The sequence below is a fragment of the Melozone crissalis genome, unplaced genomic scaffold (genome assembly GCF_028551555.1).
Source record: "Melozone crissalis strain CALT ecotype California unplaced genomic scaffold, PUWL_Pcris_2 ptg000045l_1, whole genome shotgun sequence".
NCBI classification, from domain to species: Eukaryota; Metazoa; Chordata; class Aves; order Passeriformes; family Passerellidae; genus Melozone; species Melozone crissalis.
The window spans coordinates 27,293,432-27,320,260 of NW_026535823.1; the positions used below are offsets into that span (position 1 = coordinate 27,293,432).

At 43.1% G+C, this 26,829-nt stretch overlaps 1 protein-coding gene across 2 annotated transcripts in view; it reads right to left on the minus strand.

Annotated features, from left to right (window-relative positions):
• RAB3B (RAB3B, member RAS oncogene family) overlaps window positions 1-20,518 on the minus strand; it is a 51,488-nt gene extending 30,970 nt beyond the window's left edge. The window contains exons 1-3 of one of the 2 annotated variants that reach the window (XM_054285681.1): window positions 20,373-20,518; window positions 15,504-15,584; window positions 10,161-10,388 (exon numbers count right to left, since the gene is read on the minus strand). In XM_054285681.1, the coding sequence (XP_054141656.1) occupies window positions 10,161-10,388; window positions 15,504-15,524 (249 nt within the window). In that variant the 5' untranslated portion in view covers window positions 15,525-15,584; window positions 20,373-20,518. The remainder of the gene's footprint in view (window positions 1-10,160; window positions 10,389-15,503; window positions 15,585-20,372) is intronic. The other variant, XM_054285682.1, reaches the window with a different exon arrangement.
• Between the last annotated feature and the right edge of the window lie 6,311 nt (window positions 20,519-26,829).

Consider the following 26,829-nt stretch of genomic DNA (forward strand, 5'->3'; position numbering starts at 1 on the left):
GGAAGTAATCACTGATGTCAGTACAGATTTCATTCCTGAAAACCCCTGATCCTCCTTCTGCACACACACAGGTGCTCCACATCCTCTGGATGAAGGGAAGACCAATTCCTTTGGGGAGCTGGATTCCTAACTGCACCCCACAGGGAGACAACTACTGCAAAGCTTCCATTCTCTCAGCTGAGGGGCTCTAGCTCCAAACCTGGGTCTTTGCCAGATCCTTCTCAGTGAAAAAAATGAACTATTTTCTGTTCTGAAGAGAGAACACTGGTTATTTGAATCCCTCAAGCCTTGACACACTATCAAACTAACACTCTTGTTGTTATTAATCAAGAATTTAATAAATGAGATCCTAATATGTCTTGGGAATCTTTTCATTTTAAAAAATGAAGACCCAGTGAGTCATGGCTGCAAAAGTCACTCAGCATTTCCCTTTGAGAGATTATTTTGAACAAGTACTTTATTGAGCAGACAGATTTTAGCAGAACACAGCAGACTCACCTGTGGCATGAGGGCAATTAAGCCTTTATAATTTTTTTTTTAATATCTGTAAAATAAGTAGACAAGAAGTGAAAGATCTCCTACTTCTCCCATCTCCTGGTAACGGTCCCAGAGTAGTTACCAAATCGGATAACCTGTATTTCTTCTCAGCCTCTTTCACAAAAAATATAGTAAGAAAATAAATCAATGCTACAATTTTTCTTGGCCACATAGGCTATAGCTTAAAAAGCAAAAAGGAGAGAAAAGATAAAGAGGGCTATTGCATGGATTCTGACATTATAACCAACTAAAAAAATACCACCTCTTCTCTGCCTTTGTATTAGGTGATAAAAAGCAGTTTGGTTTTGTACTGGGTTTTTGGTTTGGTTTTTTTAAAGTCTGTATTTTTTTAATCATCAAACTGACTGCAGTGTCTCTCACAGCTATAGGGCAATCCAACATTACTTGGAGGATGCATTCTCAGGCAGAATAAACAGCTGCCATTCCAGGGACTTGAAAATTCTGAAGATTCCAGCTGGAGTAAAAGGGATGCATATGTTCGATACCTTCAGGACCGGAGTGAATAAACACCTTGCATGCAGTGAATGGAAAATAAAGCTATTCATTTCCTTCTGTTTGAGCACTGGGGTTTGTAAATGCTAAGGCAGGTGGCTACTTTGCCATCACTTAGCAACATCAGGCTTTGACACACAACTGCTTGCTGGTCTGCCAGCCAGGTGGGCAAGGGAGCATTCCCAAAGCCCCTCTGCAGATGGGAGAACTGACAAATCACTTTGAGCTGATGCTGCACTGATGCAAAGGTGCTGTGTCCAACTTTCAGCCAGACTCAGCAAGTTCCACTCACTCAGGTGAAATTTCCTGTTAAAGCAGTAAATATCCTGTAGACCAAGACCACTTCCAGATTTAGGTGAAAGATTACTGAAATCATAGTTTTGCCATGACAATGGTGTATTTTTACTGAATTTGTTCCCTTTAGATTTCTTGCAGTCTCTTGAACACTAGGTAGCTCCTATACATATTTATATCAGAATTTTAGCAGAAAAACTGAAGTAATTTCAAGCATTTCCAAGACCTCAGAATGATGGCCACAGCTGTGAACATGCTACTGTGGCATGTGCAACTCAGAACAGTAGAAAGTACATCACAGAGGAGGACTTCATGCAGATTCTTCCCTTGCAAGAGTTTGCTTTTCCCTAAAATCATTAACCAGTGCAACTGGAAGGAAATTACTAATCTTACACTTCCAATTCTCCAAAAATTCAAGAGGGACTAAGCAGTTCTCACAGATTTACCTCATTTAATATCTTTGCAGTAGTGAGTCTTGTTGCAGGCTGTTTTCAATATGAAGGTCATTCTTCTAAAAGAGAAGATCATTTTAGCTGGGATAAGGCACCTTAAACAGGTATGGGTTTGCAGCAGTTGCATAATTATACCACAGCAGTCAGAGTGAGCATCAATACAGAAATACTGCTCAGCTGAAGCTCTGAGTTCCCATAATCAGCCAAACCATTCAAGTCCCTTTTGTGCTTTGCTCTCACACTTAGGAAAACAACCTAGAGAGGGGGTTTGGTGAGGAAGGGTGTGTAAAAACAGGCTGAAGAGATTTGCCAAATATAAATCCACTTCCATCTGAGGAAGCTCAGAGACCAGCCACTCCCAGGAGGGCTGGAATCCACCTGTGGAGTTCACACAGACACTTCTGCAACAGCAATTCCAGCCCTCCAGCCCCTCTGGGATTGCTGCTCAGGACCACTCCTTGCTGCTTTTAAGCCAGCATTTCCAGCACTGCTCCTTGGTGCTGTTTTGCACTGTAATTCATGTATTCATTACAGGCACTGGGTTTTTCTTGTCATGGTCCTGCTTTGGTTCTACACAAGTTTTGCCCCAGTTTTCACTGCACTCTCTTGCTCCCTTCAGGACACATCAGCACTGCACAGTGGAGTTGTCTGCACAGGACTCCAGAGGTGGAGGGGGCACAGCAGAACCAGCTGAAGCTGTGTTTTAGCTAAGCCAGGCTTGCTGCAAGCCCCATCATGCTGCACTGAGCACAACCTTCCTTCTTTCAGAAAACTTCACTACACTGCACTCACAGTACCAGCCCTCACAGTGCTGGTGGTTCTGCAAACCAGTGAGGGCCAGGAGAGGATAACAGAGGCATAGAAGTTATCATGGTCCATCACTCCACTCTTGTACATAAAAGACTTGAAAAATGCATTCCTTAATTACCCTTGCTTGCTGTAAATTTCCAGTGTTACTATTCCATATAATTAAGTGATGCACCTGGGTGCTTTATCACAGTCAGAGAATTTCTTCTGTAAAAAGCAAACAAGAATTCCTCACTTTTCCCCAGCTCTACTTACTCACTCTTAGACACAACTCCACAATTTTAAATATTGTTATGACAGTACTCTGCAAGAATTCACCTTGCAGTTAGTGCAAAAGTGCTTACAAAGGTGCCCTCTAGCCTCTCCAAGAGCAAGCCAGGGTGCACAACACAAAGAGGAAACAATGGGAAAAGTAGCCCAGCCTTACAGAAGTGTGTACAGCATGAAGTCAAACTGCAGAGCAAGAAAGCAATTTAGCACTTGGTGGTAATTCCAATGAAAACACATTTTTTAGCCTTTTAGAGTAAAAAAAAAATCCAAAACACATTTGATGGGAGTTATTTCTCTTTCTTCCCTCAAAAGAAAAGACTCGCAGTCCTCGGTAAAGGACTTCACCTGGACTTCTCAAAGCTGACTCATGCCAGTCTAGCACACTTTGGCACTTGGAGCACTCCTTTCACAACTGGGCAGGCTTGGTGCCCGCTGGCAGGCAGCAGAGCAGGATCCAGTTTCCATGGCACTGAACACGCAGCAACTTCACAACTGCCAGGGAGGCAGCGCCGACCCAGGGACGCGCCGAGGGGGAGCGGCAGGTGAGCCTTGGAATAAGCACAGGCAAAAGCCAAACCAGCAGTAGGGTGAGTGCTCTGCCTCGTAAACACGCTCTGCACAGCTCCCCTGCATGCTGTGCTTTATTGCTCTGGCTGCAGGGAAAGCAGAGGGACAGTAAAAGCTGGCAGCACCAGCAGCATCTGTGCGCACACGGATCCTCAGCACAGCCGCGCTCTCGCCGTGGCTTCACCCTCCAGCACTGCTGCAGATGTCTGGGTGAGCTTGTCAGAGAGACAAAGCAGCCAGAATCTGGCTGAGAAAATACCACCATCGAGCCTTCTTTGAGTAGTACACAAAGTTCAATCACTTCAGTCATAGATCACATGAAGGTACTTGAGTTAATGAAGCACAGCAGCTCATAACACAGTGTTTATCTGCTGCACTTACACCTGCTCCCCTCAAGTTTCAAACACTCCTGCCACCTCCTGTTTCAGCTTCTAACACAAATTAGTAGTGAAGCAGTGAGTATTTGATTAGCAGAGAAATGGATGCAAAGCAGAACTGGCAATACTGGAGGAATTTTCAAGCAAGATGCAAGTGCACAACAGAAGCAGAGGGTGCCATGAGCCGAGCAGGACACTTGGGACTGGCAGCTCCATTCTGATGGAGGAACATCTCAGCAATGCTGCAAACCCAGAGTGTGGCAGAAGCAGAGGAGGATACACTGGGATGCTTAGGGTACACTTTTGGGCTGCAGTGGAGTGACCCAGCCATAAAAATGCAAGGTGCTAAGCTGCTACTGGAAGACACATCTTACCCCAAGCAGGATTTATGTTCCCTACTTTGTCACTCCCATTATTTGCTGGGCAGCCAGAACAGCTCACCAGAAATGTGAGTTGAGATCAGTGTCACCAGGTAAATATTACATTGCTCTGCAAATGAGAAAACCTACCCAGCAAACCATAAACCTCCCAGTTCTCCACACTGCAGGAATGTGATGCTTTTTTGTCCAGTTTCTGGTGCTTCTCACAAATGTTTCCTTCTGTCTGCAGAGTCCAATGCCTCCAGTGCAACAGAATACAGAAAATTAGTGCTTATCTCTGGGAGCTCAGTTCATGCTGTTTAATCAATCAGGATGATGTTGAACAGCTGGACAACAGAAAATAAATCACAAAGTACATGCTGCTAAATTCCTAGGTACTCCAGCTGTGCTACAGGGTACAATTTCTCACCCCTGAAAAACATTTCTGGGGGTTTGGATTCCCTTTTTTGAGCTATAAAATCAGTCATTCAGGTACTCAAGTGTTGCATAAACATGGCACTGCAGTAGACAATACAATTCATGAAAGTTATAAATGTGAGTAAACACAGTAGTTGTATTTTCTCATCTGACCAAATGTGACACACTAAGTACAAGCTCACTTGAGACAAACACTATGAGAACTCAAATTCCACCCCCTGTGTTATCTCATAACTGATCACCCAGCATATTTAAATATAGAATATACCTAGTCATTATGCAGAAGATAAATTTGTGAAAGAAAATCATAATAAGGGTGATTCTGATGAGACAAGGACAACAGGAAAGGGTTTCGAGGCACGTGAGTCTCAGACCTTATATAAAATTACTTCAAAATATCTATTCTGAATTTCTGGTAAAAAAGCATTAAATGCAAAACGTTAGAAGGCTGGCAATTAATTTGTTCTCTCAAAGCTTAACTGCTTCACCTCATCAAGTAAATAATTTCCCTTGAAATTTCCCATGTACAGCTTTCACCCTACTGAACAAACAGTCAGCACTGGTCTATTTTCTCTAGGAAAGGTCCAAACCTTTGAACTACCAACAGCTCTTTATCAGCAAACACACACTCGACACTGCCCCTGGATACAGCCTGGTACCTCTGAACGTGTCTCATTTCACTGAAATGTACAAAACAAGGCCTCCAAGGGCACAGCAACTCTGCAAAGAGGGAGCACAGAGAGATACTACACCTGCAGTGAGAGCAAATCCAGTATTGTCAGCAGGGATAGCTGAAGTTGAATTTGGCCTTCACTGTAATGCAGTGTTCTAATGAGATAACAATGAGATTGAGGTGATTAACTATAAACAGAATTAAACCCTCCATGTCAACTGTCTGACTGCAAACACAGCAATGCCCTGCTCAGCAAGCTTAGGCTGTTCAATAAATTCAACAGTGAGCTGGGTGACTGACCCATCAGTCATTTTGTCTTATTTGTCAAGTTTTTATTTCTCTCCTTCGGATCACCCTTGCAACTCTAATCTTAAAGCCATTCAGAGTGGCATGAGCACCAAGTTCTTCTCAAAGCACAAGTGTTAATACTTGAGATATAACCAAGACCTTGGGATTGAATTACAGACACTGTTACTGCATCTCTTCTCCAGTGAAATATTCTGCATTGTGTTTTAGCATGAGAAGCAGTGCTTTACATCCACTCACCCACAATGATTTGCATTCCTGGGACCCAGTAAGTCCTTAATGCTGCAAATAAAATGTAATCCTTGACTCCCTCACAAGGATCAACCTGATCTTTTCACTATCATGAATTTCTCCATTTTAGTTCTTCATCTAAACAGCAAATCAGAGGATTTCACAACTGTGAGTTCATGAAAGCAGAATCAGGCCCATTAGTGCTTTAGAGACACCCATCACTATCACATCTATACATTTAATTACTGAACCTTATTATCCCTTTTTTTAGAAACAAGTTTTGTGCAAGCATTCAAGCCTAAAGTCAGTGCTTGCAAGGAACTTAGCAAAACCATGACAGGAATAGGATGCCTTGGGAATAGATGATTCTCTCATCTGAAATGCATAATTAGCTTTTGGTTAAGTGCGCAATTAACATTAAAATTTACAATCAAATACGATGGTGTTCTAATTTTACCTCCTGTAACTGAAAAAAAAAAAAAAAAAGGAAAAAAAAAAGGAACTCAGTTGCCAGTGTTACTGCTTTGAATCCCTTCCCTGAGAGCTGCACAAGATGATCCTGTCATCCAGGCAATGTCTGATACAAAAAGCTGTTAAAAACACTGTGTATTTGCCTTCTGGACAGCCACACAGCAGGGGGGTTATTTTGGTTTATACTTTTCTGTTTTGTAGTGGTAACTGCCACTCAGTATAATTAGTAGTTGTCATATTTCTGATTTAAAAATAAGAAAACCCAGAGCAATGTTGCTTTGTGCCCCCTCCCCAGCTGTGCCTGAGAGCTGGAACACGTGCTTCAGACATCCACTAAAGCTAATCTCACACCCCAACAGGTTTCAGCAGCTAAGCCACAGAGACATTTTTGTTAATGAGAAGGAAAAACCTTCATGCTAGCAGTTTAATTCTGATAAACAGCTCCTTAAAAGAAAAATCTTACTGCAGTCTAAATATGCTGCCTCTGTCTGAGCATCACAGCCTTCCTGCCTTTTAACCTGAAGTGAAATTTAATCTCTGTTGGTTTTTACAAAGGGGGTTGAAAGCAGTTTCAACTGTAACATCAGCTGCCAAACCCTGTATTTAGTTATGTTTATAATTAATCACATCAATGTTGAGAGTCCTTTGTGTAAGGTTCTGCACAAAAATATAATGGAAATGTAATCAAATTCCTCACACAAAGTGTGTATTGGGTGTTTGGGGGCTGAACCCTGCCAGTGATTTTCTATCAGTTAATTTATGATACTGTGCAAAGAGTTCATGCAATGAACCCAGCCTGGGCCAGCACAAGGACCAGAGGCTGTCCCCCCCAGCAGCTCCCCCTGAGGCCACGTTGCTCATTTGGAGTTCTGCTGTCATTTTCACACCATTATTCCCCACCAGCAACAGCCACACAAATGCACACAAGGCAGAAAAAGAAATCTCACCTTGCTCTTACCTAAAACTGAAATCACTTTTATTCATTCACCCTGCTTCCATGTGGATCTGGACAAAGTGGCCCTCTCTAGCTGCTAGGCAACCTGAACTCTGCATTAAGTATTAACTGTCTGCATTTGCTAAGAATATAATAATGTTACCTTTGAGATTTATTTATAATAAAAAAACATACCTAGCTGAAAATATAATAGTTTTCCTCTAGTAAACAGTAATTAGCAACTCTGGGAATACAAAATTGATCAAGAAATGCAGAGAGATATTATAAATTGGCTCCTTACAACCCAATCATAAGGAAGATGCTTTATATAAAAGTATTATTACAGATGGCAGTGGCATAAAAAAAATCTAATTCAAAAATTATATTTATGTAGATATGTAAATATCTATATAATATATGAATATATTTATGTAATAAAGGTTTTTAATTAGATATTAAATTACTAAGTCTCATCCAACTACAAAACAAATGTTCTCAATAAAGTTAATTTATTCTATTAGCATAACACTACCATTTCTAAACAAGACAGAAAATATTTGAAATTAAAACACAGTCAACTGATCTTGGAGTTCTTCAAAGAAAGGGGAAAAAAGCCAACAAAAATTATTTCATAAACCCCTCTCTGAACCATTTTACTGTTTCCACATGCAGCAGCAGTGCTGTCATTCTACCTTAAAAACATCATGAATATCTCTGCTATGTCCTGTTCCTCTCAAGCTAGAGAGATATTCCTTTCAAGTCCTTTCAAAGCAGATCATTTCCCAGACTGCTTAGTCACAAGCACAACTGATTATTAAAATATCAATTTGGGTGATGGAGGCATTAATGTCAACAAAGCAAGAGGCCCACGAATGACACCACAATCCAACAGAGGAGCACTCTTCTGATCATTCCATGTGACAGCCTGTCAAACCCTGATTCACAAAATACAGACTCCCTCAAACTCAGCACAAACACAAAGGCAAGATCTTTGGCTTTAAAATGCTCATCAACTTGTGCTGGAGAAACAAAACCAGGAGTCAGGCCAGGGACATTTACAGACACAGCTGTCAGCCTTTACAGCACCTGCTCGGCCCTTGAGGCAGCGTGAAATCTTCTGAGCTTGAAGACAACACAAAATTTGGGTCCTGCACCCAAATTCTGCTCTTCTGTTCAACAGAGGCAACAGGCAGTGTAAAGGAAGTCCCACTGATGGTGGATCCCTCTGGTTCACAGCACAGCAGCAATAACTCCCCTCTCACCTTGAGATTGCAGAGCACAGACAAGGTTATTTGGCACAGCCCTTGAGCACCTCCAGTGTGTCACAGCTGCGCTCACTTCAGAGCTCCACAAGCAACCCTGAACTGAAAAACCCTGGGTCTGTGGAGAAGAGAACATCACAGGTTCCTAGAAGTGCTTTTCTCTGGGTTTTAGAAAAATATTTGAAGTGGTTAAGTCAAACACTTGTACCTTCTCCTTCACTTATTTTCACATTAAATCTGATTCAGACAAGGCTTAATGCCAAGCTTAGGGAGAAATAATTTGAAAAAATGTCAACATAACTGGAAAATTGTAAGTCAGAGCAAAGGGTTTAATGGTGCCACAGAGTCCCACACTCCCAGAAACTCAACAGCAGCTATAAATAGTTTTAAAAACCAATTGTATGAAAGCTCTTTCTTCCCACACATAGGAACCCACAGTTTTTTTATGCTAATGGACCCCACTATTACTTCATGTACCCTGGAGAACACATTGAATGACAAATATAATCTCAGGACAGGCAGGACACAAACATGTTTAAATGCTGTGGTTTTGATAGAGGCACACAGTGGTTTTGTTAAGGTCCTTGAATCATGACTCATGTCAGGGATCCATGCAAAAAGAGAGAAGAACAGAACACAAGTTACTCTGGAAACTGTTCAACACTTAGGTGTACCTTTTATCAAAAAATAAATGTTAAATCAACAGTGTTGTTTGTAACTCCAATATTAAAGGTCCTATGGATTGCACCCTGTGAGGAATTCACCTGACATCTCTTTTCAAAAGAAGTTTAAGGTTATTAAAGCCCTTTTTGCCCAGAAGCCCTCTAACAGATTTAATTAAGATTATTGCTTAATTCACTTTAATCACAGTGTCATTGAAAAAAACCCTGATATTTTATGGTGTTTTCTGTCTCACTTTTACACACATTCTTAGAAAATTTCACGTTCCAAAATTCACAAAGACCAACTAAATGGAAATCATCTTTAGTTGCTTATAGAGCCTGAAGTAAAAACATTTTTGTTGCCAAAACCCTAAATTAATTCAATCAATTTCACATCAGGTGACCTACCTTAGTTTCAATGTCAGGATTTTACAACATGAAAAGGATCTTTTATTAAATAAGTTGTTTTACATTGTACCCAGCAACACAGAAATAAAGTGAATCATGTAGTTGTAGTACAAAAAAAACACCTCATTTTAGATTCTCACTATTCAAGATCATCACAATAAATAAAAAACCCAGATGTGATTACAGTAATTTGACATTTAAATGCAATTATTAAAGAATTACAAATCAGGTGTATGTAGAGCAATTAGAAGATTAGGCTCTTAAGATGGGGCAGAAATTGGGTAGAAATGGGCTGCTGAGCAGGTACATGAGTTACAGGAAGATACAAATATCTCATGTAGAGGCCATAAAATGATAGTATGAGTTGTGTGTAGAGTTCACTCAAATGCAGAGCAGCTCCTCAGACCACATTAGGAGTGAGCTAGACACAAAGAGAACTCCCTCAGGTTACTGCAGGGACACAAAGGCCCAGCCATACACAAAGTATGAACAACCAAAATCTACACCAACCCAAAAACCCACTTCCAAACAAGCCACACTTTACCATCATAGCTCTGCTGGGATTAATATAAAGCATCTTTGAAAGTGCTGGCACTTACCCAGATCTGCAGCTTCACCCTCTTGTCATTCCTGTAAACTGTTTTCACCTTGAAGTCGATCCCCACCGTGCTCACAAAGGCTGGAGTGAAGGTGTCGTCGGCGTATCTGAAGAGGAAGGATGTTTTACCCACACTGCTGTTGCCAATGATCAGGAGCTTGAACATGTAATCAAAATTTTGGTCTGAAGTATCCTTCTGCCTGAATCTGGCATCTGTTACTGAAGCCATCTAAGAAAATGACAAACGTGGGAAAAGAACAGATTTAAGAGCAGTTCAGCATTTGTTCTCCTTAACTGTGTACCATATGTTTAGGTTATCTCTCCACTTTCTAATGTCATAACCACCATATCTGCTGACTAAAGAGGAGCACACTTTGAAATCTTCTTTTAAATTCTGGCTTTAATCCTGTTTAGTGTTCACTCGTGCTGGTAAGACTTCCAAACCCAAGAAATACACCTGTTGCACTGCTTTGTATTTAACAGAATAACAGATGGCCACTGCAGATTGTTCCAATTCTCATGGGGAAACAGCATTCTTTACTCCAGTGGCAGGGTGCCACTGCTGTTGCTCCAATAAACTGCAACCAAGAACTAAAATCTTTGACAGTGCATCCAACCATGCAACTCATCAAGCAGCCTCCAAGGTAAATAAACCTAAATAATTGGTTTTACTACTTCTGTGGAAAATCCACATTTCTAGTGTATACCACCACCATTTTATCCTTACAAAAGTTCTCTCCTCAACATTTAGAGAAGAAAAACAAAAGGAAATGGGAAAAGATGAAAAACTAGGAATTTCAGCTGGAAACTTTGACTCCATCCAACACCTATCTACTCTTAAGACTGCAATTGGAATAAAGACTGTATAAAACGTGAGGGCTCCAACGGGGGTACAGACAGCATTTGAAATGGATAAATTATCCCTTTCAGATTCAGAAACAAAAAAACAACAGCAGAATATGAATCATTAGGGGCCATGAGCAGCCCTGAATGCTCCAATGTGTGCAGCTCAGACAGCTGGTGACAGGAGGTAAGACTCTGACTTTTCACCTCTGGTTGTACAGAACACAACCACACAAACCAAATTACTACAGAGGAGGAAACAGAAACTTTGCCTTTTAACAGCTATACCACACTTTTAATCTCTCATGCTGTTTGAAACTACCACACATCAAATAAGCAAATTGGCTCCTTATAACAAGTTATAGGTTTGCAAATTGGAGCAATGACAGCACAAGTTTAATTAGCAGCTACTTATGCAAAGCAGGGCCTGGGCTACTCGTGAGCAGTCAGAAGGCACTAAGCAGTGACAGAAGTCTCTCCTTCACCCAGCACCCACAGAAGTTAATTTCCTCCTCAACTCAAATTCACAGGCACCTTTGGGAACAAAACTCACTCCAATATCTACTCTCAGCATGTGCCCAAATGCCTCCCTTCTTAGCAAGTCTCACCTTCACCCATTCACTGAAAAAAACCAGCAACAACAACAACACCACCCCACAAACCCCAACAAAACCAAAAAAACAGCTCAAAATTCACAACTCTAAACCAAAATGCTATCCCAAGGCAGTTTAAATAGGGATGATAACTTCACTTAAATTTCCAGCAGAGGGGAAAGAAACCAAAAGCAACCCAGTTTAAACTTCAGTGCAATGTGCACAATGGTTTATCTCAGATTAAACATATGCAACTTTCTCACACAGAAAAGGGCTGGTGCAGCAGACATTTCGTTCACAGACTGCATTCACAAGGGCAGTTTCAAGAAATTTATCAGTAGCTCAATAGTGAACAGCTGCACAGAATGCATTAAAATCTTCCCAAAAGTATTTCTCTGTAGGATACAGCATAATTCTGATGCACTCTTCTGAACTTCAGCTGCTCTTCAGTCAGTCTACAGTCCTTTGCAAGCACTCCAGAAAACACAAGCACAAATTTTCTTCTCATTAGTGTATTAGAAAACAGCTCTTCTACCCATGTGTTGTGGTTGATGGCAGGAATTTCTAAAATGAGGAATTCAACATCTGACTAACTTCCATTCAGACACTCAGGCCAATGCACTTACTGCCTCCTTATCCTTAGAAATCTCAGCTGCAAAAATTATGAATCAGGTGATTTGTACCATCACCACACTGGATGACAGAAAATTTCCATTTGAGTCATTTATCTTCCCCATACACATTATAATCTCTACAAATGAGAGTAATCTCATTTATAATCTCTACATCGACAATACTTGTGCACTTGCTGAAGAAAAAAATAATTAAAATCTCTACTTCTCCATTCCACTCAGGCTCAAAATAGTGAGAAACCCTCATCATTTGAAGCCTGATCTTTTACAGATTCAGAGGCAGACCTTTAACAAAGGTATTGTAATAATCATACAGGAATCAGAATCTTCTTTGTACCCCTGCCTGCCCAGAACCCATCCACACACTCCAAGCTGATCCTGCAACTGAAGCACTGCTGCCCCTATTAACCCTCCTAGATTGCTCTAATCAGAATTGTGCCTGGCTACAAATGTGACTTTCAGATCTCGGCTGAAAAAGCAATTACAGAATGTGGCCAGCTTGAGCAGCTTTGTTAGAAGCACAACACAGAGAAAAAGATCAAATGATACTTGTCCAGAACGTGGGGCTGTTGTCATAGAAGCACAGCCCTCACTGGCCTCTGTGCTGGCTGGAGATGTTGCAGGTCAGCATCTTGAATCACCAGAGGCAGACAGAGCACAGAAATTTTAAAGAAAACTCCATCCCCTTGCTTAAATTTCACTTTTCCCTTTCCCCTCTAGTGAATGGAGTGAAACTGAAAGGACTTTCATACTAATTTCTGATTATCCCTCTGATGGCAGATCATTACTGAAGCTGTGCTCTACCAGCACTTGGGCTGGAAGTGTTTGCAGGGCTGCCCCTGAATTTGTGCTTGAATCCCAAAGCCAGGGAACAGCAGACCTTTCTCCTGGTCCTCCTCCCCTCCCTTCCTCTTCCCCACCTGTTGTCTCACTCCTGCTCCAAGCACTCCCCAGTCATGTCAGCCCTGAGGACCCCACAGAGAGGTGGTTCAGAGAACACAGAGATCCCAGTTAAAAATAAATCCTCCTCCAGCTTCTCCTGTTTTGCAGGGCTGTTTGGAAAGTTGGTTCAGTTCCTGATCCCTCACGGCTCAGGGAGCCAAGCAGAGGGGACAGAGCAGTGGGAAGTGCTGGCAGTTGCTATGCTACTGAGAGAAAGGTCCACAAAATCACATCTCCTGCAGCCCTCTGCACCTGGAGGAGATTCTGCAGCACAGGGAAATGGAGACAACACTGAGGTCAGGCAGCTCCTGTGCAAACCACCTGCAGGCTCACACAGCCATTGCTCCCAGGGGACTGTCCTCCCTCCTTGGTCCAAGGCCATTCATTCAGCTGGCAGTGTAAGCCCTGCTCCCTGGGCACACAGCCACAGATGCTCCTTTAGGATGGCTCCAAACAGAGCAGCATCTCTGCTGTGTCACACAAACACACAGCCCAAGAGAGCTCTGTTACAGGAGACCAGGTCAAATACAGCTGCCACACACAGGGCAAAGGAGAGGCTCTCCACTGTTCCATTTTGACTCTCTTGGACTAATCCTCAATAAAATCCTTACAAAGGAAAGGTTTTGCTACAGGACATAAAATCTGTTACACAGGAGAGGGAAAAGCTGCCAGTCAGATTGTCCTTGAGAACACTTCAGCATGAGACCTTGCATCATTTAGTTTTTTGCCTGGGTAGCCCCTATTTTTGTAGCTAAGAGCATACTTATATTGACAATCTTCTTGGGAGCAAGGTCTCAAACACAGCCACTTCCGACTAGTTTTGTGGGAACAGGCAGTTTTGTAGCTCTGAGATACTTTATTATTTCCCTATTGAGGAAAAAGCCTGCAGTGTGAGCTCATCTTTTATTAGACAAAGAAACCACATAAGAGCAGGATGCTGCAAATGCTCTAAAGCAATAAAATCTTAATCAGAGCTTATTAGCCACCAAAGAATATATTCCTGGGTCAAAGTGGCTCTCCTGTCTTTAGTTTCTATTTTGGTCTAATGAATTTTAAAAGAAAAAAAGCCAATTGCCCTAAGAAACCTTCATGGGAAACCAGCCTTTGCTGTTTTTAGTGCTGACTAAAATCTGTCACATAGATGGATCCACACAGCTCAATTTGTGACCAGCATCATGGTGAAGACTTAAACTAGTTTCTAGTGCAACACAAACATCCAAGTGTTCCTGCTCTTAGGAATCACTGCAAGTGGTCACTGTAAGCCCTGCTCTGAAACATTTGTTGCCTACAGCCAACTTCAGGACAAACTTAAAGTGTTGGTTAGAAATTAACTGATATACCTCCCCATTTATTTATTGCCAGAAAAAAAGGCTAAGGTTGACTTTTAGTGTTGCCAGCCCTTATGGTTTTGGCTACAAACTAATGGAGAGCTGTTCTCCTTTATCCTCTCACAGACCAGAAACAAGAAATCCAACCATTACCTTGGAAGGTCACCTGTCTCTTTATTAGCAACCATGTGGTGTTCACTGACATGCTGTTTCCACATCCCATTCTCTCTCACAACAGTGTGAGAAAGAAGTCTGAATTTGGGAAAGAATTACCTTTTCTGCTCCAGTCACCCCAGTTAACCATGAAACCTGGTCACACTGATGCAACTTATACTTCAAACTATACCCTAAGACACATTTGCAAATTCAATTTGTTATGAACCTGTTATGAACAACTTCTGGGCAGTTCTAGTCATAAAAACATCTTTTAATATGCTTCATTTTTAAAGCCAAAAGTGTAATTTCCTATATTTGTCTTATGCTCTTTAGGACCAGTAACAATTTAAATGTGACAGTTTAACTGTTTCATCATCATCCAGTAACACACTTTAATTAGGCAGATGAGAGGATGGGGTGAAACCCCTCCTTTTATTTCTACAGTAACCCCTGAGAGTTGCTACTAATGTGCAACATAACTTCTTCTCAAAAGCATTAATACCTTGTGTATTTTTTTCCCAAAAAGTGCATTTAAGTTAAAAATAATCTAGTTCACAAATTACACATCTAAGTCAATTTTCTATTGTAAAAACTCACTCCTTTATGTGCTCTGTCACTGTTTTCTTTTTCAGAAATGAATTTCCATTTTGAACCAGATTTCTTCCAAGCAATTGAATTTTTTAGAGCCAATGTGTGCTGTCCTAAGGATAAAGCTCATAAAGGAAACAAGGCCGTGACCTTAGAGACTCTTATATAAATGCTGTTCTACAAGAGAGATTTCTCAGAAGCAGAAAACAGAGTATGAGCAATTAACAAGTGCTAATAAACATTGCAAGCAAGCGATAGTTACCAATTTAGATCTATAATCCATGAGAGAGATGAAGGCTTTGCTGTGAGTATATGAATCAAGAGAGTGGTCACACTGTTGAACCTGCGATGTAGAAGCAAAAGGATTACAATGATTATGGTAAAGATGAATAATAAGAATATTAGGTAAGGGAATAATGGGGTTAGGCTGGGAACAAAGTGTTGTGCAAGGTTTGAGCTTCCTCCACTGAAGGTAAAGAGGAAAGTCCTGTAGTGTACAAAGAGAACAGAAACAGTGCTAGAGTTAGTGACAGATATTAAGATAACAGCAAACATTCAAAGCCAGCAGTTTAAAGTTTATTAAAGGGAGATTATCTTTACTAATCTAAAATTAAAGTTCCGGATAAATCTCACAATTGGAGAGAAAACCTTGGATAGGAATCATTGCACATTTCCTGAAGAAAGGCAGCAAAGCAAACGGAACCAAGAAGCAGCTGAAATCCCTCTGTACACAAGGGTGTTTTGCACAAAGCCTGGATCAAAGTCTACCATGCTGCAAAGACAACTGCAATAGGACATCTGCAACTCAGAGCACACCTACACAAAAATATCTGCTTCAAAGTAATAATTATTCCAGATTTAGAGCAGAAAAGCATAACAGAACATAGCTCTCTTTTTCATGGCTATTACAATGTAAAGGCCAAGTTTGTGTCTGGTGCATTTTCTCTCCAGTAAGCCAGAGTACAGCACCATTTATCATCCTGACTTACATTATCTTGCCTTGTGGAGCCTGCCACAGCACCTGGGCACACTTGGACCTTACGTAAATAACAGGCTGCAGCCACCCACTCCAGGCCAGAATTTGGATCAAACACAAATCCCTCCTCAGGATCCACACAATTGACAATCACCTGGCTTGGCAGCACCACAGCAGCTTGCTCTTGCTCAAAGTATTGCACATTTTTCAGTTACATTTCCTCCTGCTCTCACAGCCCTGCCCCCTGCAACAGCTGCTCCCTGTGACAGCCTCTGGCTCACTCTCCAGTACTGTCCAAAACTTGACTTTGGGGTGTCATCTAAATGCCACTCAACTGACAGATCTAGAACAAAAACAACTCAACTCTCTACACAGAAAGTCTATGTTTATAATCTTAAAAATGTGAGCTCTTCATCTTGAGTGCTTCAGCTTTAATAAAATTCATTTATAAGTGAGTCCAGAAGCCTTTATAAGAAGATGTTTGTAGTGGATTTGTTCTGGAACTTACACGCTACAAAAAAGTTCAATATATGCATAACAACTAAAGGATGAAAACCTGTAAGCAATGTCAGTGGTTATTTATTTTCATTCCCATTTAGATTTGGGAACACAGGCTTTAAAAACAGCTTTTAAAAGATTTTTAAGAACTTGCTGGGTGTGGAACAAGTCAAGAACCAGCAGGTACCACTTTTTTGCCATCTAACTTTACAACGACATTTGGTTTGACTGTTAGAAAGATTTCCTCGAGTCAAACATCAAGCCATGCCTCTCCCATTTCCTGCACAACATTCAACATCCTCAAAGCTCATTTTAGAGCCAGAATAAAATTCTCAGGAAGGAGGAATTAGTCCTTCTAGTATTGCAACAAAAACAAACAAAAAAAATTAAAGAAATATAAGTTTCCACTTTTGTACTCTCTTCTGTGAGCGTTAAGTGTCTGCCACTCTCTTACTATCACATGGTTCCATTCCTGTTGGCAAGCACACTACTCCAGAAAATACACAGAAAAATATGTAATAGTAACAAAATCTGAACCTAGCTCAGCTCTCTCCCAGAGGATGCAGGGAAGAGGAGATTTTTATCTTTCCTACGCCCTAAAGAGGGGACGCAGAGATTTCCACAACTCCCTGAATATTCTGTTGAACTAGGAATCCTGGAGCCAGCCAATTTCTAGTGCTACAGAACTGCAAGCTGAGGCTGCCCCGAATCCAGCCCTGTCCCAGAGACCAGTGCACACTGATGAGGCTGAGGGCTGTTACAAAACTCACCATCCTCAAAGCCCTTCCTTCCTGTCACACACACTGCAGCGACGGCCGAGACAGCAGAAACCCGGAATTCAGCCCGCTCCTCATGGGATCTCCAGCCCTGCAGCTCTGCCTCTCTTTCTCAGGAAGGAACTGGCAGTGGTGGAGCACTTCCTCACACCTCACTGCTGAACGCACGGAGGGAGCAGCGACATGCAAGCACACAGAGCAACACACAAGATGAATCTGAGTGTGAGCCCCTGCTGATCCTTGCCCAGCTGGAAGGCAGGGCACAGCTATGTTCTGGAGGGATACAGCCCTTCATGGAGAAAGCCATGACCATGCCTTCCCACAGTGGTGGAAGATAAGGGAAGTTCAGGTATATGATGGGACTCACCCTATCTGGAGCTAGAGTGAAGCCATATGCAGGTTCAGGCAGATTAATGAACAGGAGACAGTTACAGATTTTTTTCTGCACCACTGAGTCTAAAACCTTTCATTTATAGGTAAAAACAAGCTGCTGTCCTCACCGAATCAAGTGACCAGAGGCTGGAATTGTCTTGTAGAAACCACCTGCAAACCAGAATCACAGAGAGACGGGGCCAGCTTAGGATGCCTCTGCAGTGCAGAAGTCTAATTTGCTGCCTGTTAATGCTCCTCTTTCAAGCAGAAAATCTGTGATGATTAAGTTAATTCATTTCTCTATGCTATGATGTTCTCCCATGCTGCAAAGTAAGCCACCTGCTAACTGGGATTAGAACAAGCACCCTCACACTTCCCATTTTTTAATGAGCTAATACTTCCAAACATAAATCTCATTGCTTATTTCAAATATCAAACACTACTGCACTAAGCTAAGCACACATTTCCAGGGGCACACTAAATATGCAGAACCTGAAGCACAAGATACATTTTTACAGCAAAAAGCATATCTGAAATGACCAGTTCAGGACATTTCTAAGTGTTAGCCATTGAGAACTGCCTCAAAAAACCCTACTTCTTCAGCCCAACCAGTAACAAAAAATACTGGGGAGCAAAGTGGACATGAGAGCCCTTCCCTGGAACTACAATCAGGCAGCATGATGCAAGACCCTGAACTGTGATGCTGTGACCTGCACATTTTAATCTGAAATATGAAAACATATGAGAATGAAGGTAGGAAAAACCACCTCTGAACTATGCAGCTAACATGACTACTACACAACAACCCTCATGTTAACAAATACTAAATGCATTGCTTCGCGGCACACAAGAACTACTGCTAGTAAAACATAAAGCTGATAAGTCTTCTCACTTTGTCACCTGAAAATATATTGGGTCTGCAAAGAGGGCATCATGATTTTGTCAAAATTGCAAAGGAATCTTGATTTTAATTGGGTTTATTTGTCTCTCTTCTGACTTACACTATAAATTGTTCTGATAAAATTTTCCTGAAGGCAGCGAAGTCCCAGTTAATGCATATACAACCACCTCCAGGATAGCAAGCACAAATAACAGGAAATAAAAGCCTTTTAGTTACACACTTCCATACAGCAGTGTATGGATTCAATTTTGTACTCTCTATAACCCAATACCAGTGCTCTCATGATCTGAGTACAGTTACAAACACACAGATCAAAATTATAGTTCCTGTAACATTTTTTACCTTTGGAGGAGGAAAAGAAAAAACCTTCACAAGAGAATGTTATTTGAACCCAGAGCTAATCCAGGCAACTCTTAAGCCCTGCAAACTATTATTTGCACAACTGAGAGTGCAGCACTGGGTGAGGAATAAGTGATGAGAAACAAAACAGGAGAAGTCAAAACCAGATTTGCCACCAAAGAATTTCACAGAACCATGTTCAGAGACGACGGTCATGTTGTCTCAGGACATGGGAAAATCCACGTTAAAATTAGTCCCCCTAGGTTTGTTTTTTTTTTTTTTTTTCTTTTTTGACAAGTTACATTTAGGTCAGATCAACCTGATGCACTGCACAAGCCCGCAAGCTTGTAAGAAGGGAAGGACAACGTGGAGACAGAGCCTTGGGAGGCAGGTAAGGTGGAGCCGCTGGTGCCGGTGCTGGCGATGCCGCTGCGGTGCCCCGGCCGCTGTTACCGCGCACACCAGCGGCACTGCCGGGCTGCGGGCAAGAAACAAAACAGCGGGGAAAACCGACGCGTCGTCCCAGAATGCGGGGCAAAAAAAAAATAAAATACCACATGCGTTTTGCACAGCATAAACTGGACGAACTGGAGAGTTTGTACTTTTTATGAACTGAATTAGAAGATGGATCCGTTTGGTTTGGTGCGGTGGGCGCGCTGCCCGGGACTGAACGGGCACGGTGGGCACGGGCAAGTCCGCTCCGCCGGCTCGGGCGGGCTGTGAGGCAGCAGCGGGTCCGTGCCCTGCCCGAGCAGCCACGACGACAGCAGCGCCGCGATTCCGGCAGTGCTCCATTCCCAGCAGTTCGGTTGTTGTCACCTGTTCCCTGTTCCCCCTCCTAGAGCCGGGCACGGCCCGGGGTGACGGGAACGGGCGGGTTACGCACCAGCTGGGGAACAGCCGGGAAGGCCCCGCTCTCCGCTCTCCCCCCTCCCGCGAGGCTGAGGGTATTTTACTGATAAGGGAATATTATATCGCCTCTCGTTGCCGGGATATGTTTATTTTAGAGATGGAACTGCTGTTGCCCTTTCCGCCCCGCCGCTCCCGAGGGCTGCCCGTTACACCACACCTCGGAGCACGGAGCTCACCCGCCGGGCACCTCCTGCTTGCCGTCCCGCGGAGCCCGGGGCGAGGAGGGCAGGAGGAGTTTGTGGGTCCCGGTTGGGGACATGAGGTGCGGAACACCGCCAGCCCCCTCCCCGCCACCTTCGAGGGGAAGCAGCCCCGACGGCGCGGGAGGAGCTCCCTCAGAGGAGCCGCGGCTCTTACCTGCGGCGGAGGAGCGGCGGCGTTGAGCCGAGCCGAGCCGAACCGAGCCGGGACGAGCCGAAGCAAACCGAGCCGAGCAGAGCCGAACTGAACTGAACCGAGCTAAGGCGAGCGGTCCCGCGGCCGCTGCTCGCGTGGCGGGAGCCGCCCCCCCGCCGGTACCTGGGGCGGCCTCGGGGGCGGAGCGCGGCGGGGCGGGGCGGGGGCCCGCGGGGAGCGCGGGAATGGCAATCGCCTCAGGAGTCCCCGCGGGCTCGGGAAACGTCCCGGGTACGAGCCGAACTTGCCGTTCTTATCGCTCTTTCCGCACGGGCTGGGATTGTCATCAGTAACACTGTTAACTCTGAAGCCTAGTGATGGCCGATGTGACACCAGGCGCTACATTCCTACTGGTGAGGAGACAGAAATTGAGGCAGGGGCTGCGATCTAAGTCGTTCACATGAAAGAGCGCTGATGAAGAGGTTGTGGTGGACCCTCTTAGCTTTAAAACCCTTTAGACCTCAGAGAGACTTGACTGTGGTCTGTTGCTCTCCAGGAAACCAAAACAGCCTTTGAACATGATGCCCTGGACAGAATGAACAAAATATAGGGTTTAAAAAAACATTTTAAACATTATGTGTGACATAACCAAGAAGGTGCTTCCCTAACAGTCGGCAAAGATGGCAGGATTTAAGCAAAGTGCCTCAGCACAAACACAAGGTCTTGTTGGGCCCCAGGAGAGAGGCTCCTTGTGAGGGGAGGCAGAGCAGGAGGTGCTCAAAGGTACTGGATTTGCAGGGTTTCTGCCTTCAGACAGTACCTCTGAACTCAAACCCCTAAAACTTGGGGGTGCAGATGTCTTTTCACCCTGCTATGTCCTCCAGAGCACTGCTGCTTTCTTCTCAGTCTCATTGTGCCTTTTGTTTGATGTGCAGCACTTGGACTCGGCTCGGACACTGCCCACACAGCGCAGGAACAATTTTGTCCCCTTGTAAAAGCTTTTTGCACATCTGGTGATCTTCAGCATCTGATCCTCAGCTCTGATCTTCAGACTGGCTTGTAGGTCAACCAGCCCTTGGAGCAGCTTGAGCTTTATAACAGTTCACTCACTTTAGAGGAATCTGACAATTGATTTATTGCTACCTTTTGTCCAGGGCAGTTGACTAGTTACCAGTGTCATGGGAATGCAGAAAGCCAGGGAGCACAGAAGTACTGTATGACTAGCATATAACTAAGGTGAACATTTTAGGAACTATCACAGGAGATATGCTGAGCAGCCTTAAGGAGTGCCTCTTCTCTCTGCAGATCAGAGATTTCATACAGCTTATCCATTTTACTCAAGTCAGAGCTATCTGCCAGGTGGCCCAGGGGACAATTCTACCCAACATCAGAGTAATTTTCTACCCCCATCTAGAATGAAAATGTGTATTTGCCATCAAAACCCCAGCCAAAATTACTGTTATATAAACCAGGCCCTGATTTAAGCTTTAAGCAAAATAACAGCTTTGTGTAGGCAACTAGAAATAATCAACAGTGTAACAAAATCCCAAACTCATTACAACAAGTATTTCAAAGACAGCGTAGCAGGCTTGACACCTAAAAAAATCTTTCCTGCTCCTTGCAATCCTCTTGTTGCTCTGGGGTAATTGATCTCTGCCAAAACCTGACTTCTCATCAACCCAGCATGGGTAGAGCTCTTCTCTCAGTCTGCTGACTGATGCTCAGTCTAGAAAATCATTGTGAGCCCACAGCCCTATAAAGCACCAACACAGAGTGCAAATGGTCATGGACACACACCTGCACCTTTGATGCAAAGGACACACACCATGGCCAAGGCTCACTTGAGGATCTGGCAGTGATCACCTGATTTGCCACCCCAAAACCACAGGCACAAGTGCAGAGCCACTGTTCAATCCTAATTTCCAAAGGCTTTTTTAGATTTCATGCCACCCCTGAAATGCCAGTGTTTATCTACAAGCCCTTTCTTAGTCAGGGATAACCAAAAGAAGGCACCCAGGTAATTAGGAGACAGGAGAATATATAGTGATTTTTGCTGTCTATCACCTTGTTTAGACATGGTTCTATAATTTATGGAGTGAATAATTTTTGCTCTCCTAGTGCACTTCCCTGCCAGGTTTGAATGTTGTATGGTCATGAATTGCTGATACCACTTCCAGTGGGGGAGGTCTTTGTTATTTTAGATTTATAGATGGGGAAATAAGGAAACAGGAAAGAACTCCCACAAGCACACGGAGGTGGAAGAGCAGATGCTGTGCTTTATCTTGTTTTCTGACATGTGGATCTATCTCACTCTCTCCCAGCAGTCAGGAGAGAGCACATTTATCAAGCACAACATACATACTCCACTGCTCTCTCAACATTTTAAATTCAAAACACTCCATCCTCTCACAGTGCAATTGATCTGAAGAAGCAAATTTAATCTTTTCTAAAAAGGGAGTTTTAAAAAATTAATTTATCAATCTATGGATTGATTTATTAAAGCAAGAGCAGCACCAAAACAGTTAAATCAGCTGTTGTCAGGGGAGCCAGGAGAAAACAGGACACCCACAAACAAAATCCTCCTTGTCTGAATAGGCAGCACTCACCCAGGTTCTTCTCCATTTCAGTGTGGAATAAAGAGCATGTAAGGCCCATGCTGTGTCCCCAGGATGTGTGCAAATTTCATTCCCTTTAACAGGGCTAATGCATCCAAATCCTCACAAATGGCTCTTTGAACACTGTTCATAATATCAGAAACAGCACAATAAAGTGACATCCAAATTTGACTGTGCTGCCAGTGCAGCTTATTTCATGCACAGCATGTCATGTTGTGACCTGAAGCACTCTCAAAAAGCAGAGAGCACATCTGCAGTTCTTATCAATTAATATTTCTGCAGCACATCTACCTATTTCATGCTGTGCATGTGCAAAATGGTCCCAAAATGAGTGTACACTAACAAATAAACTCTAATCAGCAGCCAGTTACCTACAGCCTTAGCCAAACTCGATCCACAGACTGCTGCCCCTTCAGCTCTGCTCCAGCTCCTCCCTTGCCCTGACTTGCAGGGGTAACAATGGGATCACGACCTTTTGAGAGGGTGCAAACTCCAGGAAGTTGGCTCCCCCTCACTCCCCACATCACAGCAGAGACAGGGGAATGGAGGAGGAGATTCCTGTGTTGGCTGGAGGCAAACAGAGCACGGGGGTCTCAATTTTTTTTTTTTTTTTTTTTTTTTTTTTTTTTTTTTTTTTGGTCCATAATCAAAGGAACTTACTGCAGATTTCACCATCACAAAATGGTGCCATGACATTTTTCACAGCTTGGAGAGGGTCACTCAAGCTTTGGTCCCTGTTGCCACTGCCTGTGACAGGTCACAGGGGCTGGCTGGCACTTATCACTGAAGATTCCTCCTCCTTGGATGGTGCTGACGTGGTGGCACCAGATTGGTGCTGCAGTGGCAGGAGTGGTGCTCCCTGGACAATGGCAGGCCTGGGAACTGTGCACAGCCACACCTTGCTCTAGACAAACCTTGAGGGGAAAAGCAAACTGAGATTATTTGACTAACTGCTTAACAAATCAGCACCTGTTTCTTCAAGGAGGGAAGGGGGAATGGGTTAATATGCCAAATAGTTTTAAGACAAAGTGACTTTTAACATTTAGACAGACCTTGATTATTGTTTCCTGGTTTCCTCCAGGCAGCAACCTTCCCTCTCCAGCCAGTGCCAAAGACAACTTACACAGCTGTCTGGGAAGGGGATGCAACCTTTTAGAGAAACCCCATCTTTGGCTTTGCTGTCTGTGAAATGAGCATGGATTTGCAGTGACTTCCCCTTCTCATCCCACTCTCTGGAGAGAGCTCTGCTCAGAGTAATTCCATCTTTATTGCTTTCTGAATCTCTCTCCTCAGGCCTCAAGTTTGGAGCCACCGATAGCGACGGTTGTCAAGGAGCAGCCCTGGAGTGTTCTCCTGGCTGGGCAAACCCAAGCAGGCACAATACCTGGTCAGCTGCAAATGAATATCACAGCATTACATAAATGCAAATTCCTCTTAACAGAAGTTAAGAGAAGTTTCATAACCTCCAATGGTACATGACCTCATATTCATAGGGGTTTAATAATATTTCGCTTCAGAGCCATTGATTACAGGAGCTCTAAACGAGCTCTGAAGCTCATTAGCAGTATGATACAGGCCAGACACAGTGGCAGGCAGACAGCCACGGGGACAAAAGTGTGTTTGAAGTAGATGACTCCCAAACTCAGCATGCCAGGATGACAGATGGGACACTCTGCCCATGCAGGCTTTCTTGCTTGTTGCAGTTTTGTTCCCTGCTGCTTAACACAGCAAAGGAGAGATTTCCCAAGTCTCCAGCTGAAACTTCCTTAAAGCCTGTCCAGCCTCAGGTGCACAAAGCAACCTCTGCTCCCAGGCAGCCAGATGGGAGCTGCAATCCAGGCACTCCCTAATTAACTTTGGGATGTTTTTCCTCTGTAGGTTGTTTCTGGACAAAAGAGAACTGACAGCATGTTTATTTACAAGAGATTAATTCAGCCTGGCAATTTGCTGGGTCTGTACTAAGAATTTTGAAGTGTCTTGGGGTTTTTTATCACCATAGAAGGAGGAAAAGCTGAGAATCCAAGGGGATTTCTAAATGCATCTGAAGAACTGATCATGTAAGTTACTGCAAGTCACACACAGATGGGCAGCACAAGAAACAAAGCTGATGGGGGCAAACTAAGCTGAGGTTTTGGTTTCTGAGCAGTGCTGCAGTGTCATTAACTTCAAACACAGCTACAGGAAACACTGACCTGCAAGCCTCTAAGCCCTGGGGACTTGTTTGTGTATAAACTCACACAACACACAAAAAGCAATTGCTGGGTGGATCCCTCTGCACAGAAGAAAATGCCAACCATCTGTACCATCTTATCAAGATCATGAAGAAGCAGGATGTAAAGGAGATAGTAACAAAAATATCCAGGTATAAAACTAAGGTAGAAAAGAGAAAAATACTTAAGTGACTTAACATCAAAAGTAGGTTTGCCCTGCAATCCACAGATGTGAAAACAGCTTTTACACAAGGTAACCAGCTGTCCCTAGAAATCAAACTGTGAAAGCACATTAATCACATTCTGCTGATACCCCAGCTAGACACCAAGCAGGGCAGCAAGAGCCAAGCTCCATCCTGCTACAGAGGACAAAATTGTACTCTAGAAAAGAGCAAATGGAAGAGAGGTTGGGGAAGCTGTACCAGCTCACCCTGTCTGAACATACAGGGGGTAGAAAGGATTACAGAGAAAGGAGGCAGCTGAAGAACAAAGGAAAAAGGGTCATGAAATAAGTTATTCCTTTCAAAGTACCAAGTCTGGAAAGCATGAAGTGCTAAGGAGAGGAGCTGTGTCAGAGAAGATGTGAAGGAGGGTAATTTTGAATCAGGGTGGTCTTAAATGTAAAGAATAAAGCACATTGCCCGTCCCTGCCACTGAAGGGAAATGTCTATGGATGAAGAACTTTCTAAAAATTACTTTGAGGCCACATTGCTTCAGGCATCAGAGCATTTTGCAAAGAAAGGGACACCTAATGCACATCCCACAGGCTGCACCTTCACTGAGAGATAAGAGCAGGGCACAGCTGCTGCAAAGTCATGCATGGAAACTCACAGAGGTGCACCCTGCTAATTTGCATCAGAGATTGCTTTTTAATTATGATTTGTTGAATCCTTTCCCAGATGAACACGCAGAGTCCTCCCCCTGCTGGCAAGTGAAAAAGCCATAGCAATGATTTTTTAGTTATGTCAATCTAAAGCTCTAAATAAAATGAGCATCAGATAGGATCTATTTTTTATTTGCTCAATGGATAGAGCTGGGGGAAAAAAGGGAATATTTTGCACAATACAAATCCTTTTTTAAGGCTTATACAGATTTACTTTGAGGTTGATATGACTTGAGAGTAGCTGCTGAGTTCAATTCCATTGTTAATTTAATAAACAATTTGCAAGAGAAGCAGAGGATAAAGCCTGTAGAGTAACTATTAGCAGCTGAGCAGGGTAATTGCAATGTGCAATAATTCCATTAATTCCACTGAGTCCTTGTCTTTTAGTACCCAGTTAAGTTTTAGTGCCTAAAATTTCTTAGACAGACTGGTCTGGAAAGTAGAATTCCTTATTCTGCTGAACAGTAAAAATTGATTAGTAGACAAGTTGGGTTTATTGTATAAACAATTTTCCCCACTTAATGTCCTCAGATGGCTCCTCAGGAAGTATCTGTAGAAAATTATCTTGTTTGTTATGGGAAGCTATGGCAACTGGACAGGAATTTTTGCTTGAGGTGACTAATTTGGTGGCTGAGGGGAGAGCAGTAGGTGGTGGTGTTTATTTTGGCTTTACTATGGCTTTCAACACTGTCTCCCAAAGCATCCCCATAGACCAAATGATGAAGTACAACCTAAATAAAGGGCAGTGAAATGGATGGAAAACTGGCAGA